Source organism: Salvelinus alpinus, chromosome 13, assembly GCF_045679555.1.
Source record: "Salvelinus alpinus chromosome 13, SLU_Salpinus.1, whole genome shotgun sequence".
NCBI classification, from domain to species: Eukaryota; Metazoa; Chordata; class Actinopteri; order Salmoniformes; family Salmonidae; genus Salvelinus; species Salvelinus alpinus.
The window spans coordinates 34,769,475-34,784,994 of record NC_092098.1 but is presented as its reverse complement, the minus strand read 5'-3'; the positions used below and the strand labels follow the sequence as shown (position 1 = coordinate 34,784,994).

General features: G+C 44.3%; 1 protein-coding gene across 2 annotated transcripts in view; it reads right to left on the bottom strand.

Annotated features, from left to right (window-relative positions):
- The window catches only part of LOC139537573 (roundabout homolog 3-like), a 265,454-nt gene that overhangs the window by 119,183 nt on the left and 130,751 nt on the right, over positions 1–15,520 (bottom strand). For both annotated transcript variants that reach the window (XM_071339042.1, XM_071339043.1), the window contains exon 2: positions 7,049–7,375. In XM_071339042.1, coding sequence (XP_071195143.1) covers positions 7,049–7,375 — 327 coding nt within the window. The remainder of the gene's footprint in view (positions 1–7,048; positions 7,376–15,520) is intronic.

Below are 15,520 nucleotides of genomic sequence, written 5' to 3'. Positions count from 1 at the left end.
ATCACAATGAAATGAGAATGGAAGATTAGAATGGGTCATTCTGGTTCCACCTCCCCCACCCCCTCTCTTTAGGGTACTGTATCTCAGTACGATAATGAAGATCTCTGAATACTAAGCGAAGTCTGATAAATAATTGAAAATTAGGTTTCAAAAGGTGCTTAAGAGTTAGATTCCCAACTGATCTCTTGAAGAGTGTTTTATGGCTTTCTAAAAAAAACGACCAACCATCCATCACAGCCTGGGGACAGATATGGTGTAAAATAAGTATAGGGGGGCTAGGGTTCAGCCGTGTGATGTTTAGTTTGAGATTGCAGCCCGGAGGCACTGTCGTTCCACACAAACAAGGAGTTGATGAGTGGTCAAACATAAAAACGTCTCAGCCTTTTCTCTAAAAGCTGTATGACAATAAAATTACCATAAAACGGACAATAACAAAACATAAAAAGCTTCATTGAACAAAGACTGAATCTTGCAGTAGCATTGCCCAAAACCAAAATGGTAGATATAGTATCTAGATCTAGTATCTAGTATCCTGAAGAGAAATATTCTATTTTGCACCTATACTGTAAACTCAATTCAATTAAATTGGTTATCTCGAGTTGGAAAGTGTGCAAAAAGTACAACTGCGTCGCGCAAATTTACTCACAGAATGTGTGTGGGCTCGGAAGCTTTCTTGGTGCCCACCTTACAATGTGGGACAGCTTGCCAAATCCCATACGCCTCTATATCCACCTTCCCTCAGGAGCCAATGCGGGTAAAAAAAAAAAGAGTTCTGAACATAGTCGAAATGACTCATGCACACACAACAGCAGAGAGACATGACTGAAATGCAGAATCTGGACTGGGACTGGGCAGTGAGCGAGAGCGAGAGTTGTATTGGGTGCACACATCGGTGATAAAAACCAGGCCCGTTTTCAATCTGTTAATCTGTGCTCATTTCCAGTTTTTTTTTTGCCACTTGTCCTTTGGACATGTAGGACAGACTTTTTCTCAAATCACTATGATTATGCCTTTGCCTGCTGGACAATAAAATAATGTTGATTTGAAAACCAATAGAACATGAGAAGAATGCTGGTTTCAATGGCCTATTAAGTGTTTATATGGTCATATATTGGCTAGGCTACTTTGAAACAAGGTAAGACATGCTTTATAAAATTACATAAAATGTCCAGGTTTTAAACAATTACGTTTATGGTTAAATAGTTTCAAAATACTGACCGCCTCCGCTCAGATTCAAAGTGGGTGATGTGCGGTGTGCAACAGGCACCTCCTTCACTCTCCGGTCTTGTGACCAATTGATCTGAGTGAACTTTGCCTCGAGTAGGCTATGTCAACAGAATGAAGTCTTTAGACGCTAATTATCCTTCATTTGTCAAACATGACTGGCGTTTAGCCTATATTTATGAAATTAAAAGTCTCATTTAAGTTTGGCTACATTTTCTTGCGTCTCCCTCATGTCAGGATCGGTTTGGACAAGAGACTGTAGCCAATATGCATATCACCTACACTTTGACACGTAGGTTTTTTTTATTGATGTACATGGGAAATTTTTATTTATTTATTTAACACGTTTTCTCCCCAATTTCGTGACATCCAATTGGTAGTTACGATCTTGTCTCATCGCTGCAACTCCCCAACGGACTTGGGAGAGTCTTGCTTCCTCTGAAGCATGACCTGCCAAGCTGCGCTGCTTCTTGACACACTGCTCGCTTAACCCGAAAGCCAGCCGCAACAATGTGTCGGAGGAAACACCAACATCCAATTCTGATCGGAATAGGCCTTCATTGTTTGATATTGTGATTTGTCAGATTTTGTAAAAATTGTCCATTCGGACAGCTTAAATCTATATTCTTCTTGTCTGACAATTGTTTTACTTGTCCTGGACAATAGGACAAAAGTCGGGAGATTTAGCGGTTGGGAGATTTAGAATAGATGCTTACGCAAACACGACAAGGCCGGAGACAATGCCAGATACCACATTGTTCTAGCATCTACTGGCATGCGCCAACTGTTACACTGTTGGTTCCTTCTCGCTTTTGTGCTATTGCTGTAATTGAGGTACATGTCATGTTATCAGCTTTGTATATTGGATAGAGATAGGATAGGAGGCAGATTGAATAGGAGGCGGTTTGTGTGTGTTATGCCAACTCTGAAGCGGTGGTCATCTTAAGGTGAATGTCAGCTTAGAGAGTTTAAACGGTCATTTGCTTGGTCATTTACCATTTGTGGAGGGTTAAAAACAAATATATCCCCTTGAAATGTGCTTTTAATACAACAATGTATGGTACTGTTGAACGCCTAGAGTTTAATGTGTCTGTAAATAAAATGTTCCCAGAGTCAATTAAGCGAAAACTTGACTTTGAATCAGCCTCTCGTCTGGCAGGCAGAAGGCTCCCGGGGAAGAGATGCAACAAAATTAACGGAATAATAAAGCAGCCGTTGGTAGAACCTGAAAACAGCAACATATCCACCGAGCCTGACCCGACAGGAGTCGACTCGGGGACAAGGATGGGAGTTGATCTATTTTTGAACCGCATCTTATTCCCGAACAACATGCTTTTGAAATATATCCGAACAAATTTGAGGAATTCTGTGATCACAGGATAACAAGGTTACAGGACTCCAATTAGCACTCCTACTATTGCATAACAGTTTGGGAACTAACAGAATCTGACAGACGGTGGAGGTCAGTGGGAGGGTCTGGTGGATTTGACAGTGTGGTATAGCCAGCGGAGCTAGTGATCTGTAGCCATGAGACATAATGTAGTGTGATTAGTCACAACGGTCGGAGCAGGCTTTTATTGTTCTCTTCGGCGGTCTGCGTGGTCCTGCCATAACCCAGGGCACACAATGGCCCTGCAGATGCCCCACTGCTCATTAGCATGGGGCAGGGGTGGATGGAGAGTGTGTGTGTGTGTGTGTGCGTGTGCGTGTGCGTGTGTGTGTGTGTGTGCGTGCGTGTCTGCGTGTGCGCAATGGGGGTTAGGGGGTACTTTTATAAAGTTCTTCCTCACACCACCTGTTGTCATCTCCTCTTGACCCCCATCCTCCCTCTCTCCACACAACACACACACCACTGGCCCCAGGCCACCAGTACAGGTCTTGGTCTCGTTAGCCCCTATCTGGTCTAATTAATTCATGATCCTATGAGGAGGTCAGATTTGGCCGTTGAGGCCGGCTCGATGACCACCAGAGGGAAGGGGGACAAGAGGGGCCAGCCAGGGTCCCAGCCTCACCTCGGGCCATCTGACCCCTCCTTTTGTGTTTAGCCCCCTTGGTCCTGTCCTCTGCCCCGTCCTCAGCCTACACAAGCCTGACCGCCAGCCCACTGATCTCATTAGTGAAGCCTGGACACACAGGAGGGCTCAGAGAGAGTCCAACTCTGAGACAGACCAACTCAGAGATATCAACTCTGAAAGATCAACTAAAAGACTGACCAACTCAGAGAGATCAACTCAGAGACTGACCAACTCAAAGAAAGATCAACTCAGAGACAGTCCGACTCAAAGACGGAGCAAATTGCCTTGGAACCACTGATGTCCCTAATCTCTGCTGGCGACTATGGGCCCAGGCCTATATTTCAGGATTTCTGCTCCTAGCTAGACATGAGGTTGGAAAAAGCTCAGTCAGGAGTATGAAGCAGTTATGGAGAAACGTGGCCCATATTGGCCCTGACCAGGGTTAATAACAAAGAGGGAAACCAGCCTGGAGCTGCCTGAGGAGAGCGTTCCCTGTAGCAGCTTGGCCATTTCAAAATGGAGGGAGGCAACTCAGACACCCTTATCTGCCAAGTCCCCCCCTTCCTCCCAGTTCCTAATCCCCTAAAACCTCAAAATCTTTTTTTCTGGAGGAAGGGTGGGGGTGTGTGTGCTTCAGCTGCTTCTCAGACACTGCCGTCCTGGATTAGGACGGGTGATAAAGTTGGCCCTGCTCCTGCCACACACATACAAACACAGACACACACAAACATAAAAAACAGAGACACACACACACACTGAACCACACACACACCAGATAGAGGAGGGAGGACAGTGTCGTCAGATCCTCCCCTCACCTGTGAAATCCCAGAATTCCCCCGGCAGCTGCCATCCTGCCCCCACCTGTTCCCCTGGAAACCACAGCTGACCTCCACATGACCTTCAGGCTCTTTTTTGGACCCCCCTCTCTCCCAAGTTACCGGAAGCAATCCTATTTCAAATGTATCTCAGGGACTGACCCTGCTCCCTGTCCCCCTCTGGTACACCTCCATGCCTCGCCTCCTCAAACATATTCATGAACCATAAAAGCAGCGGTAGAGACAGAGACAGAGACGGGGTCATAAAACCTTCAGGGCAATATAAAACACCAAACAATTGACTGGCGACCTGGGGAAAGGCAGTCTGAATTTCAAACAGCTTCTCTTCAGTTGGGTCTATTGTACAGCGATGACTATTACGTTGCATTTTTAGCCGTAAAATGTGATATGGTCTTTGATGTGGATACCATCCACGAAACAAACACACACAGGCGAACACATTCAACACAGACACACTAATGTACTATATATACAATGACACATACACACACTCACAGTATGGACAGTGCCTGTCTGGTCTCTAGACCACCGCTCATCTGTGCTGCTCAGTGCCTCTCCGCTGGTAGCAGATGGAGCAACTAGAGGTTAAACCCCCTGAACCTGTGAGTGAGCCGTCCCACGAGCAATCTGGCTCCTACTCCCAGCTCACTAACTAGCAAAGAGCCATTGAAAGGCTACTGCCATGCCCGCCCCATACCCGCGCCACACCGATGCCATGCTGTGCCCCTGGCATGGGCACAGTGGCACAGAGGGTCCTGGCATCCAGGGTCGTATTTCAAGAATCACCATCATCATGCAGGCACCATTGACACGCGCCCACTGATGGAGATGAGCAGTTCCTCTCTAGGCGACCCCAGCCATGAGCCAGCCCTGGGGCCAATGATCCGAAAGTCAGATGTTCGCGCACACACACACACACACACACACACACACACTCATATAACCATGAGATTGCAGACTGAGAGAAAAAGGAAACATAGGATCCTTATCTTCTGGGGAGAGGAGATGGGAGGTATGAGCAGTGCCACTGATCCACAATGGGCAGTGTGTGGGGGTGTGTGTTGTAGTAAGGGATGTGTGTGTTGGTGAGGGGGGGTGTCCTCTCCCTGAGGGTCGGAGCAGGCGTTCGGTGTGTGTGTGTGTGTGTCTCGGTCGAAAGCCAGCTGGAGGGTGCATTGGTCTCAGAGATACCAGCTTCAGAGACCAGCAGAGACACTGGGCTCCAGAGACTAGGTCAGGATGCCAGTACCTCAAGGCCATAGGATTAGGAGTGACCCAGTGAAGCAAGAGAGAAACCTGTATAGCACTGAATTAGTGAAACCAGACCAGCATCAAATAGAGATGAGAGAAGTTGAGAGCCATCATTAGCTCATTCAACCACTTTCCATTGCAACTCTTCCTTAGACCATACAGTGTAAATGAGAATGTCTTCTCAATCAACTTACCCTGGTAAAAGAAAAGAATGTCTTGTGTAAAACCAGCACCAGTCTTAGAGCTAACATAAGTAGCCCGCCTCAAAAAGACCATCATGGCTGAAAATACTAGTCAGACAAATCATGATTCCAACAAAAACATTTCCACGACACATTGTCTTATTCCTCAGCTCCCAAATGATCCTGTGTTCTGCAGCCTACTCCACTTCCCCTAGCACAGACGAATACCTCCTAAGGCTTTACTGCTGAAAGTACACCCTTCTGAACGGCCAAGAACACAACTCCAATCTGCTTGCTCACAGCCAATCCCATAAAACATGTGGCTATTTGAGGCATCGGGATATGAGAGGAAGACAAAGTAAAAAGATAATCCTTGGAGTTATGCTTTCTGTTCAGGTGACCGACGTACGCCTTAACGACCCCGCCAAAGAACAAGCATGGGACTAATTTATGTTAGTGTTTCTGTGGAAGCAGTCAGGGGGAAATTAGGCTTGAAGATTAGGTTATAGGGCTGGAGCCTTCCAAAACAGGACGCAGGACCCGAGGTGTTGTAAGAGGGTCTAGAGTTTCACTGATTTTGGAGTGAAGAGGAGATGTTTTCCATTCTTTTTTCAGCTGTTTCTTATTACTGCATCGGGAGGTGAGTTTCATGTTATGGGGGGTTTGAGCAAAGGGCAGAAGAATTTAGAAATTCCTGAGATGTTTGCAAGTTTTAAGGCGAGCAAATTTGGCTCCAATATACACTCCACAAAAGGATGGATGAAAGCGTTTGACTTTCACTGCTACCTTAGTAAAAACAGTTTCTGTGTTTCAGCGCTAATTTGAGGGGGGGTAGTTAGTCATGGGTCAAAGACAGCCTTCACAAGAATTTAGCTCTAATAGATATGTGTATGTTGCTGTCAATACTGTATACAAACAACAGTCTGTCAGATAAACTGCTTACATCATCCTATAACAGTGTCAGAGGAATTGGGTAACTGTAGCCTCCCAGGGCTACAATGAAAACCAGGCAACAATACATACGAAGAAACCATCCTCAACTCATATCAGGAAAAACGTAATAAAAACAGCTTGAAAATACTGAAATACTCAAATTACCCGTGTTGTTGTAGAATGGAATTACATAATGAAATCCTAATACAATAGCGCATTGGCTAAACTAATAGTGAAATCAAATTGGCCCATCCACATTTCATTACAGCAGAACAGATATCAGCAGTGGCCTATTGTGAAAAGTTGCGAGGCGCCAACTTCCATTGTTTTCCATTCTCACAGGGTTTTCTATAGTGTGTGTGTGTGTGTGTGTGAGATGATTTCGGGGGCTAACACCTGGAAACAGGAACCATTGCCTGTTCTTGCTACACTTTCCCTTTCCAATGGCACTTATTCGCTTGAGCTGTCACTTATTCGCATTAATGAACCCAGTCCAGGAAGATTGCCTCTCTTCTCTGTCAGTGCTATACAGTGCTATTCTCCAGCCATCTCTGCCATCTTGGCTGACACCAAGAGCCAAATGGCAGACAAAAGCAAAGGCACTTACTTGCCACCTCCAGCGATGCATTGCGACTGACGGCCTCGCCTAGGTAGTTGCGTGCCACGCACACATAGACCCCCTCGTCAGGCTTGCTCCGTCGACCATGGACGATACGCAGAAAGAAGAGGGAGCCGCTGGGCAGCAGCATACGGTGGGAGCGCGGGTCTTCCCTGTCTGTCTCCACTCGTTCGCCATCTTTGTACCACTCCACCATGGGGCTGGGACGCCCCTCGGCCTTGCAGTTGAGGGTGGCTGGTTCGCCCTTAGACACGATCAGGTCAGAGGGGTGCTCCACAATCCGCGGGGGGGCATCCTCCAACCTGGGCCGGGATCCTGGAATAGAGAGAGAGGGGGTAACGGGTTAAAAGTGTACTCTGTTGTGTGACTTGTTGTCAGTAAGTAGGAAAAAGCAGGAGAGAGAGTGAAGAGGGTTAAACTCTTCTATGTTGTGAATATGCACTAACTTTCTGGAGGGGAGAGGGGATAGGGCTCCTTGAGTATGCACTAACTTTCTGGAGGGGAGAGGGGATAGGGCTCCTTGAGTATGCACTAACTTTCTGGAGGGGAGAGGGGATAGGGCTCCTTGAGTATGCACTAACTTTCTGGAGGGGAGAGGGGATAGGGCTCCTTGAGTATGCACTAACTTTCTGGAGGGGAGAGGGGATAGGGCTCCTTGAGTATGCACTAACTTTCTGGATGGGAGAGGGGATAGAGCTCCTTGAGTATGCACTAACTTTCTGGAGGGGAGAGGGGATAGAGCTCCTTGAGTATACACTAACTTTCTGGAGGGGAGAGGGGATAGAGCTCCTTGAGTATACACTAACTTTCTGGAGGGGAGAGGGGATAGGGCTCCTTGAGTATGCACTAACTTTCTGGAGGGGAGCGGGGATAGGGCTCCTTAAGCCTGTTTGGGATAGGGGGCAGCATTTTCACGTTCGGATGAAAAGCGTGCCCAGAGTAAACTGCCTGCTACTCAGGCCCAGAAGCTAATATGTGCATATTATTAGTATATTTGGATAGAAAACACTCTGAAGTTTCTAAAACTGTTTGAATGATGTCTGTGAGTATAACAGAACTCATATGGCAGACGAAAACAGACAAACAAATATGGCAGACGAAAAATCCAACCAGGAAGTGGGAAATCTGAGGTTTGTAGTTTTTCAAGTCATTGGCTTTCGAATATACAGTGTCTATGGGGTCATATTTCACTTCCTAAGGCCTCCACTAGATGTCAACAGTCTTTAGAACCTTGTTTCAGGCTTCTACTATGAAGGGGGAGCGAATAAGAGCTGTTTGACAAAGGGGTCTGGCAGAATGCCATGAGCTAAGTTAGGCACGCCGCCGTGAGAGCGCGCTGCGTTCCTTTTAATTTAAGGAATTGTCCGGTTGAAACATTATTGAAGATTTATGATAAAAACATCCTAAAGATTGATTCAATACATCGTTTGACATGTTTCTACGAACTGTAATATAACTTTTTTGACTTTTCGTCTGGACTTTCGTCTGGACTTCCCGCTCCTTGTGAATTTCGATTGGTGAACTAAAAGCGAAAACAAAAAGGAGGTATTTGGACATAAAGATTAACTTTATCGAACAAAACAAACATTTATTGTAGAACTGGGATTCCTGGGAGTGCATTCTGATGAAGATCATCAAAGGTAAGTGAATATTTATAACGCTATTTCTGACTTTTACTGACTCCACAACATGGCAGGTATCTGTATGGCTTGTTTTTGTGGCTTAGCGTTGTACTAAGATTATTGTATGGTGTGCTTTTTCCGTAAAACCTTATTGAAATCTGACACAGCGGTTGCATTAAGGAGAAGTATATCTTTAATTCTATGCATAACACTTGTATCTTTTATCAAAGTTTATGATGAGTATTTCTGTAAATTGATGTGGCTCTCTGCAAATTCGCCGCAAATGTTTTCGAGGCACAACATTACTGAACATAACGCGCCAATGTAAACTGAGATTTTTGGATATAAATATGAACTTTATCGAACAAAACATACATGTATTGTGTAACATAAAGTCCTATGAGTGCCATCTGATGAAGATCATCAAAGGTTAGTGATTCATTTTATCTTTATTTCTGCTTTTTGTGACTCCTACCTTTGGCTGGAAAATGGCTGTATGTTTTTCTGTGACTATGCGCTGACCTAACATAATCGAATGGTGTGTTTTCGCTGTAAAGCCTTTTTGAAATCGGACATGATGGCTAGATTAACAAGAAGTTAAGCTTTAATTTGGTGTATTGCACTTGTGAATGTATGAAAGTTAACTTCTTTCAGCTAGGGGGCAGATTTTTATGTTTGGAAAAATAAAGTTCCCAAGATTAGGATAGAAAACACTCTAAAGTCTCCAAAACTGTCAAAATATTGTCTGTGAGTATAACAGAACTGATCCTGCAGGCGACAACCTGAGGAAATCCAACCCGGAAGTGCCTTTTATTTGGAAAAATCCCTGTTCCGTTTCTAAAAAATATTTTTTAATTTTGCGCTCTGCCATTTCAGCGGATGTTGGCTAGGGGGAACCTTATTAACCCTTTCCACCTGTGATCAGCACCAACCCTCTTCCATCCTTTCCTGTAGCTGTGTGCATACTGAAGGAGCCCTATCCCCTCTCCCCTCCAGAAAGTTAGTGCATACTCAAGGAGCTCTATCCCCTCTCCCCTCCAGAAGGTTAGTGCATACTCAAGGAGCCCTATCCCCTCTCCCCTCCAGAAAGTTAGTGCATACTCAAGGAGTCCGATCCCCTCCTGAAAGTTAGTGCATACTTATTAATTTCTCTTTGAGCTCCACCTTAGCCCTCTAACTCTTTTTTACAAAGGAGACACTCCACACATGGGCTGAGTGGGCTGCAAACAACAGAATAAACAAGTCAAAAACAACATTCAATTCTGGCTCAAACACATGTCAACAACATATGAAAAAAAACATAGGTCTCGAGGAAACTGGGACATGTTGAGTTATAGTTCTCCACGTGATACTATTCCGTATTCATATCAACATGATGGCTGAGAAATTACATGCTCTAAATTTGACTATCAAACAAAAGAGTGAGAGTGAGAGAGAGAGAGCGAGAAAGAAAACAGATGAGAGAGAACAGATGAGAATAATTCCAGCAGGTTTTGATGCTGTAGTGCTTAGAAATTGCTTCCTTGTCATTCCCCCAAGTTTTAATGACAGTGTGTTGATGGGACAATTATGGATGAATAGCAACAGGAGCAGAAACACTAGCACCGTGGGGCGAGAGTGTTTTTTTAGAGTGTTTTTCTCACGGTATTTGTCAGAATAATTACGGAGATGCATCCCGATGCCGATTTTTGATGGAGCCACAAGTTTTTTGAGTCTTTGAGCTGAGTTGACTTGTCAGCAAACCAAGATGGAGGAGGAGGCTCTCAAGACCTCTCCACAGAGCCAGGTGTGAGAATGTAGGTTAAAATTGTGTCTGATAACAACTGATAAGAGGGCGGCTTCGTATCCACTGGGCGAATGCCTTTCCCTCCACGGTCGAATCCTCCAGGGTTATAGGATTAACAAGTCAAAGGTAGATGGCTTTTAGTTGATGGAGGAGATACAGGATGATTGTATTGAGTGATGGACCCTCGCTCAAACCTATTACTTTCTTATAGAAGGAATGTGTGGAATCTTGATGTAAAGGAAATGGTGGTAGATGGAGTTTTAAATCATATGTTAAACAGCAAATGTGATAGCTTGACCTTAGTTCGTGGCTAATATCTTAGAGTATCATGGGTCGTTATCATAGAGAATGATAGGCCTTTCAAAGCAAATGCTTGAACTGGCTGCTAAATCTTAACTTGAATACTGCCTCTCGAAGAGCACAATTAACCTGTATTCCAGCAGAGCTTGGTCTACTCATGCCTATAACCAAGTATAACACAGAATCTGACGGTCTACTAAACAAGAAACCACTCTCCATTTGTTTGTGGAGAGTAGTTGTCTTCCCTCTAGGGCAGACTCTGCAGAAGAACAGTATAGGACCAACTGACACTCAGCTAATAGCTTTTAGGGTGTAGAAAAGCTGGACAGATCTACGTTGAGGGGGTTGGTGGAAGGTTGTCGGGAAACCCAGCATGACAGGGCTTAAAGAGCTCCTTCATAAATATTACAGGCCGGGCCTTTTTAAAGGGGAAGGGACCGTGGTCTGAGACTGAGCTAATGTTATGTGGGCATTTTTAAAGCAACCAAGCACCTAATTGGAAATGGAGCAAAATGTTATGCAAAGGTTTTTAAAGGAGAAGAATACATTGCCTGAGATTGAGCTAAAATGTCATGCTTGGGTTTCCAAGCAGAAGGAGGCATAACTTGAAATGAGCAAAATATTAGGCAAATGTTTAGATACTGGTAAACTGGTAAAGGCCAAGAGATGGAGTTCAATGTTATTATAACGGTCGGTGCTGTTTAAGATTAGGGAAGACGATTTTTTTAAATGTGCGTGGTCTTATTTCTATTAAAGCATATTGGATTACTGTCATTCATATTCCATTCACCCAGCTCAATGTAACATCGATAGGTTTAGGCTACTACGTAATACACAAATTTGCCCTATACACATCATGAGGTTGCTACAACCTAGCCTACAAATTAAAGTTAATAACGTAGCTGCACGGGTAGAGAGACAAATATTGGAGTAATCAAGGTGACAGAGAGTAACACATTCACCTTGCACAATCTTGCCAGCATCTAGCTGATCTAGGGTGTAATCATTAGTCCAAACAGTTGCAAAACAAAACAAGAGTTTCTATTGGACAAATTAAGTTATATCGATCCCTGTTTCATTTGCTTGCGTTCATATTTTTGAAATTAGTAATTTATTTGTATTTTATATTTAACTAGGCAAGTCAGTTAAGAACAAATTCTTATTTACAATGACGGCCTACACCGGTCAAACCCGGACGACACTGGGCCAATTGTGTGCCGCCCTACGGGACTCACAATCACGTCGGTTGTGATACAACCTGGATTCGAACCAGGGTGTCTGTAGTGACGCCTCTAGCACTGAGATGCAGTGCCTTAGACCACTGCATCACTTAAGAAACATTTTCCAACAGAATCGTCGGAATGAACACACCCTTGATCACCCGCACACACAGTTCACTTTCATAGCAGCCACATACAAACAGCATCATCACTTTGCTCGTTGTATAATTCCTTCTTGCATCTACGAGCTCTCCTCCTCTCACCTTTTCCCTTTGCTTGTGGACTTCAGTGCAGTCTGTGACCAGGTGAAAAAAACTCTCCAAGCCAAACCTTCCTAAGTAGCCTTCCCTTGTGCGATCCGGAATGGCTCATAGGCTCCTGCCCTATCTCCTGTTTCTGTAGCGTGAGGCAGCTTGACATAGAAGTACACACCCTGGACAGGACGCTAGTCTATCGCAGGGTCTTACCCCCAATCTATCTCCTAAATGTTGATTGCCAAGCAGAGAGACATCAGGTCCCATCTTTACAGGCTTTGGTATGACTCATCCAGGGATTGAACACACAACCTTCCAATCTCAGAGTGGATACTCTAACCGCTGAGGCCACTGAAATGGTAACCCAAACCTTCATACCATAACCACTAACCGCTACACACAGCCTACATTGTTGTTACCATCATAGTCAACATAGCTACACTATATATAGTATGTGGACACCCCTTCGGCTATTTCAGCTACACTCGTTGCTGACACGTGTATAAAATGGAGCACACTTCCATGCTATCTCCATAGATAAACATTGGCAGTAGAATGAAGAGCTCAGTGACTTTCAACGTGGCACCGTCATAAGATGCCACCTTTCCAACAAGTTAGCTAGTCAAACTTATGCCCTGCTAGAGCTGCCCCGGTCAACTGTAAGTGCTGTTATTGTGAAGTGGAAATGTGCTGAAGTGTGTAGCGCGTAAAAATCGTCTGTCTTCGATTGCAGAACTCACTACCAAGTTCCAAACTGCCTCTGGAAGCAACTTCAGCACAATAACTGTTCTTCTGGAGCTTCATGAAATGGGTTTCCATGGCCAAGCAGCCGCACACAAGCCTAAGATCACCATGGGCAATGCCAATCGTCGGCTTGAGTGGTGTAAAGCTCACCGCCATTGGACTCTGGAGCAGTGGAAATGCGTTTTCTGGAGTGATGAATCACGCTTCACCATCTGGCAGTCCGACGGATGAATCTGGGTTTGGCGGATGCAATGACAACTACCTGCCTTAATGCATAGTGTCAACTGTAAAGTTTGGTGGAGGAGGAATAGTGGTCTTGGGCTGTTGTTCACGGTTTGGGCTAGGCCCCTTAGTTCCAGTGAAGGGAAATCTTAAAACTACAGCATACAATGACCTTCTAGATGATTATCTGCTTCCAACTTTGTGGCAACAGTTTGGGGAATGCCTTTTCCTGTTTCAGCATGACAATGGCCCCGTATACAAAGCGAGGTCCATACAGAAATCATTAGTCGAGATCGGTGTGAAAGCACTTGACTGGCCTACACAGAGCCCTGACCTCAACCCCATCGAACACCTTTGGAATGATTTGGAACACCAACTGCGAGCCAGCCCTAATCGCCCAACATCAGCGCCCGACCTAACTAATGCTCATGTGGCTGAAAGGAAGCAAGTCCTCGCAGCAATGTTCCAACACCTAGTGGAAAGTTTTCCCAGAAAAGTGGAGGCTGTTATAGCAGCCAAGGGGGGACCAACTCCATATTAATGTCCATGATTTTGACGAGCAGGTGTACACATACTTTAATAAAACCGAAAGCATACCTTGACTTGGAAGAGTTCTAATGTTGGATAGCGTTAGCCAACTAGCTATCATAAATAGCATTCCTCTCGATTTGTGTCAGGTTGTTGATTAAGCTAAATTAGCTAAGGGAATTAGCTAGCTAGGTAAATAGAAGTGAAAGTGAAAAAAATACTGCAAAATATAGCTAGCTCTCTCTTTCTGCTGCTTCTCCTTCATTTTTTGAAGAAATGAATTTGATCCAAACTCTTCAACTATTATATTTCTCTCTGAGTTAACTACTCACCTCATTTTATGCACTGCAGTGGTATCTAGCTGTAGATTATGCTTTCAGTACTAGATTAATTCTCTGATCCTTTGATTGGATGGACAACGTGTCAGTTCATGCTACAAGAGCTCTGATAGGTTGGAGGACATCCTCAGGAGGTCGTCATATTTACTGTGCAAGTCTATGGAATGGGGGTGAAAACCATGAGACTCCTAGGATATGTGATGAAGTCAATGTACCCAGAGGACAGAAAGAAGCTGTCCTTCGGCTCCACCATGTTGCTACCCATGATAGTGCTGTTTAGACTACTGTAGACCTTCATGTAAAAGTGACTTTTAATCAAATATTTGGTGATGTCAATATATTTAGTATAGTTTTATCAAAAGGTGTGTTCAAAGGGTAAGGTGAGCTCTAAATTATACTCCTTCTCCAATTGCAACTTGAAAAGAGAAAGAGGCTATTGAGTAGCTTATAAACTATGAGAGAGGACAGTAGACAGTCTGAAAATAGGCCTATGCCTGACTGTCCGGAGAGATAGACATATAACTGACAAACCTAGGCTCTCCCTGGACTTATTCCCACCTGGCGTGGTATATAGGGGCAAGAAAGTGTCAGCTTCAAAGCTTAATATGAACTCATGAAACCATGGGGAAGAGCATGGAGCTGAGACTCCCAGAAATGTATACAGTTGAAGTCGGAAGTTTACATACACTTAGGTTGGAGTCATTAAAACTTGTTTTTCAACCACTCCACAAATTTCATGTTAACAAACTATAGTTTTGGCAAGTCGGTTAGGACATCTACTTTGTGCATGACACAAGTCATTTTTGAAACAATTGTTTACAGACAGATTATTTAACTTGTAATTCACTGTATCACAATTTCAGTGGGTCAGAAGTGTACATACACTAAGTTGACTGTGCGTTTAATAAACAGCTTGTAAAATTCCCGAAAATGATGTCATGGCTTTAGAAGCTTCTGATAGGCTAATTGACATCATTTGAGTCAATTGGAGGTGTACCTGTGGATGTATTTCACATCCTACCTTCAAACGCAGTGCCTCTTTGCTTGGCATCATGGGAAAATCAAAAGAAATCAGCCAAGACCTCAGAAAATAAATTGTAGACCTCCACAAGTCTGATTCATCCTTGGGAGCAATTTCCAAATGCCTGAAGGTACCACGTTCATCTGTACAAACAATATTATGCAAGTATAAACACCATGGGACCAAGCAGCTGTCATAACGCTCAGGAAGGAGATGTGTTCTGTCTCCTAGAGATGAACGTACTTTGGTGCGAAAAGTGCAAATCAATCCCAGAACAACAGCAAAGGACCTTGTGAAGAGGCTGGAGGAAACAGGTACAAAAGTAACTGTATCCACAGTAAAACTAGTCCTATATCGACATAACCTGAAAGGCCGCTCAGCAAGGAAGAAGCCACTGCTCCAAAACCACCATAAAAATGCCAGAC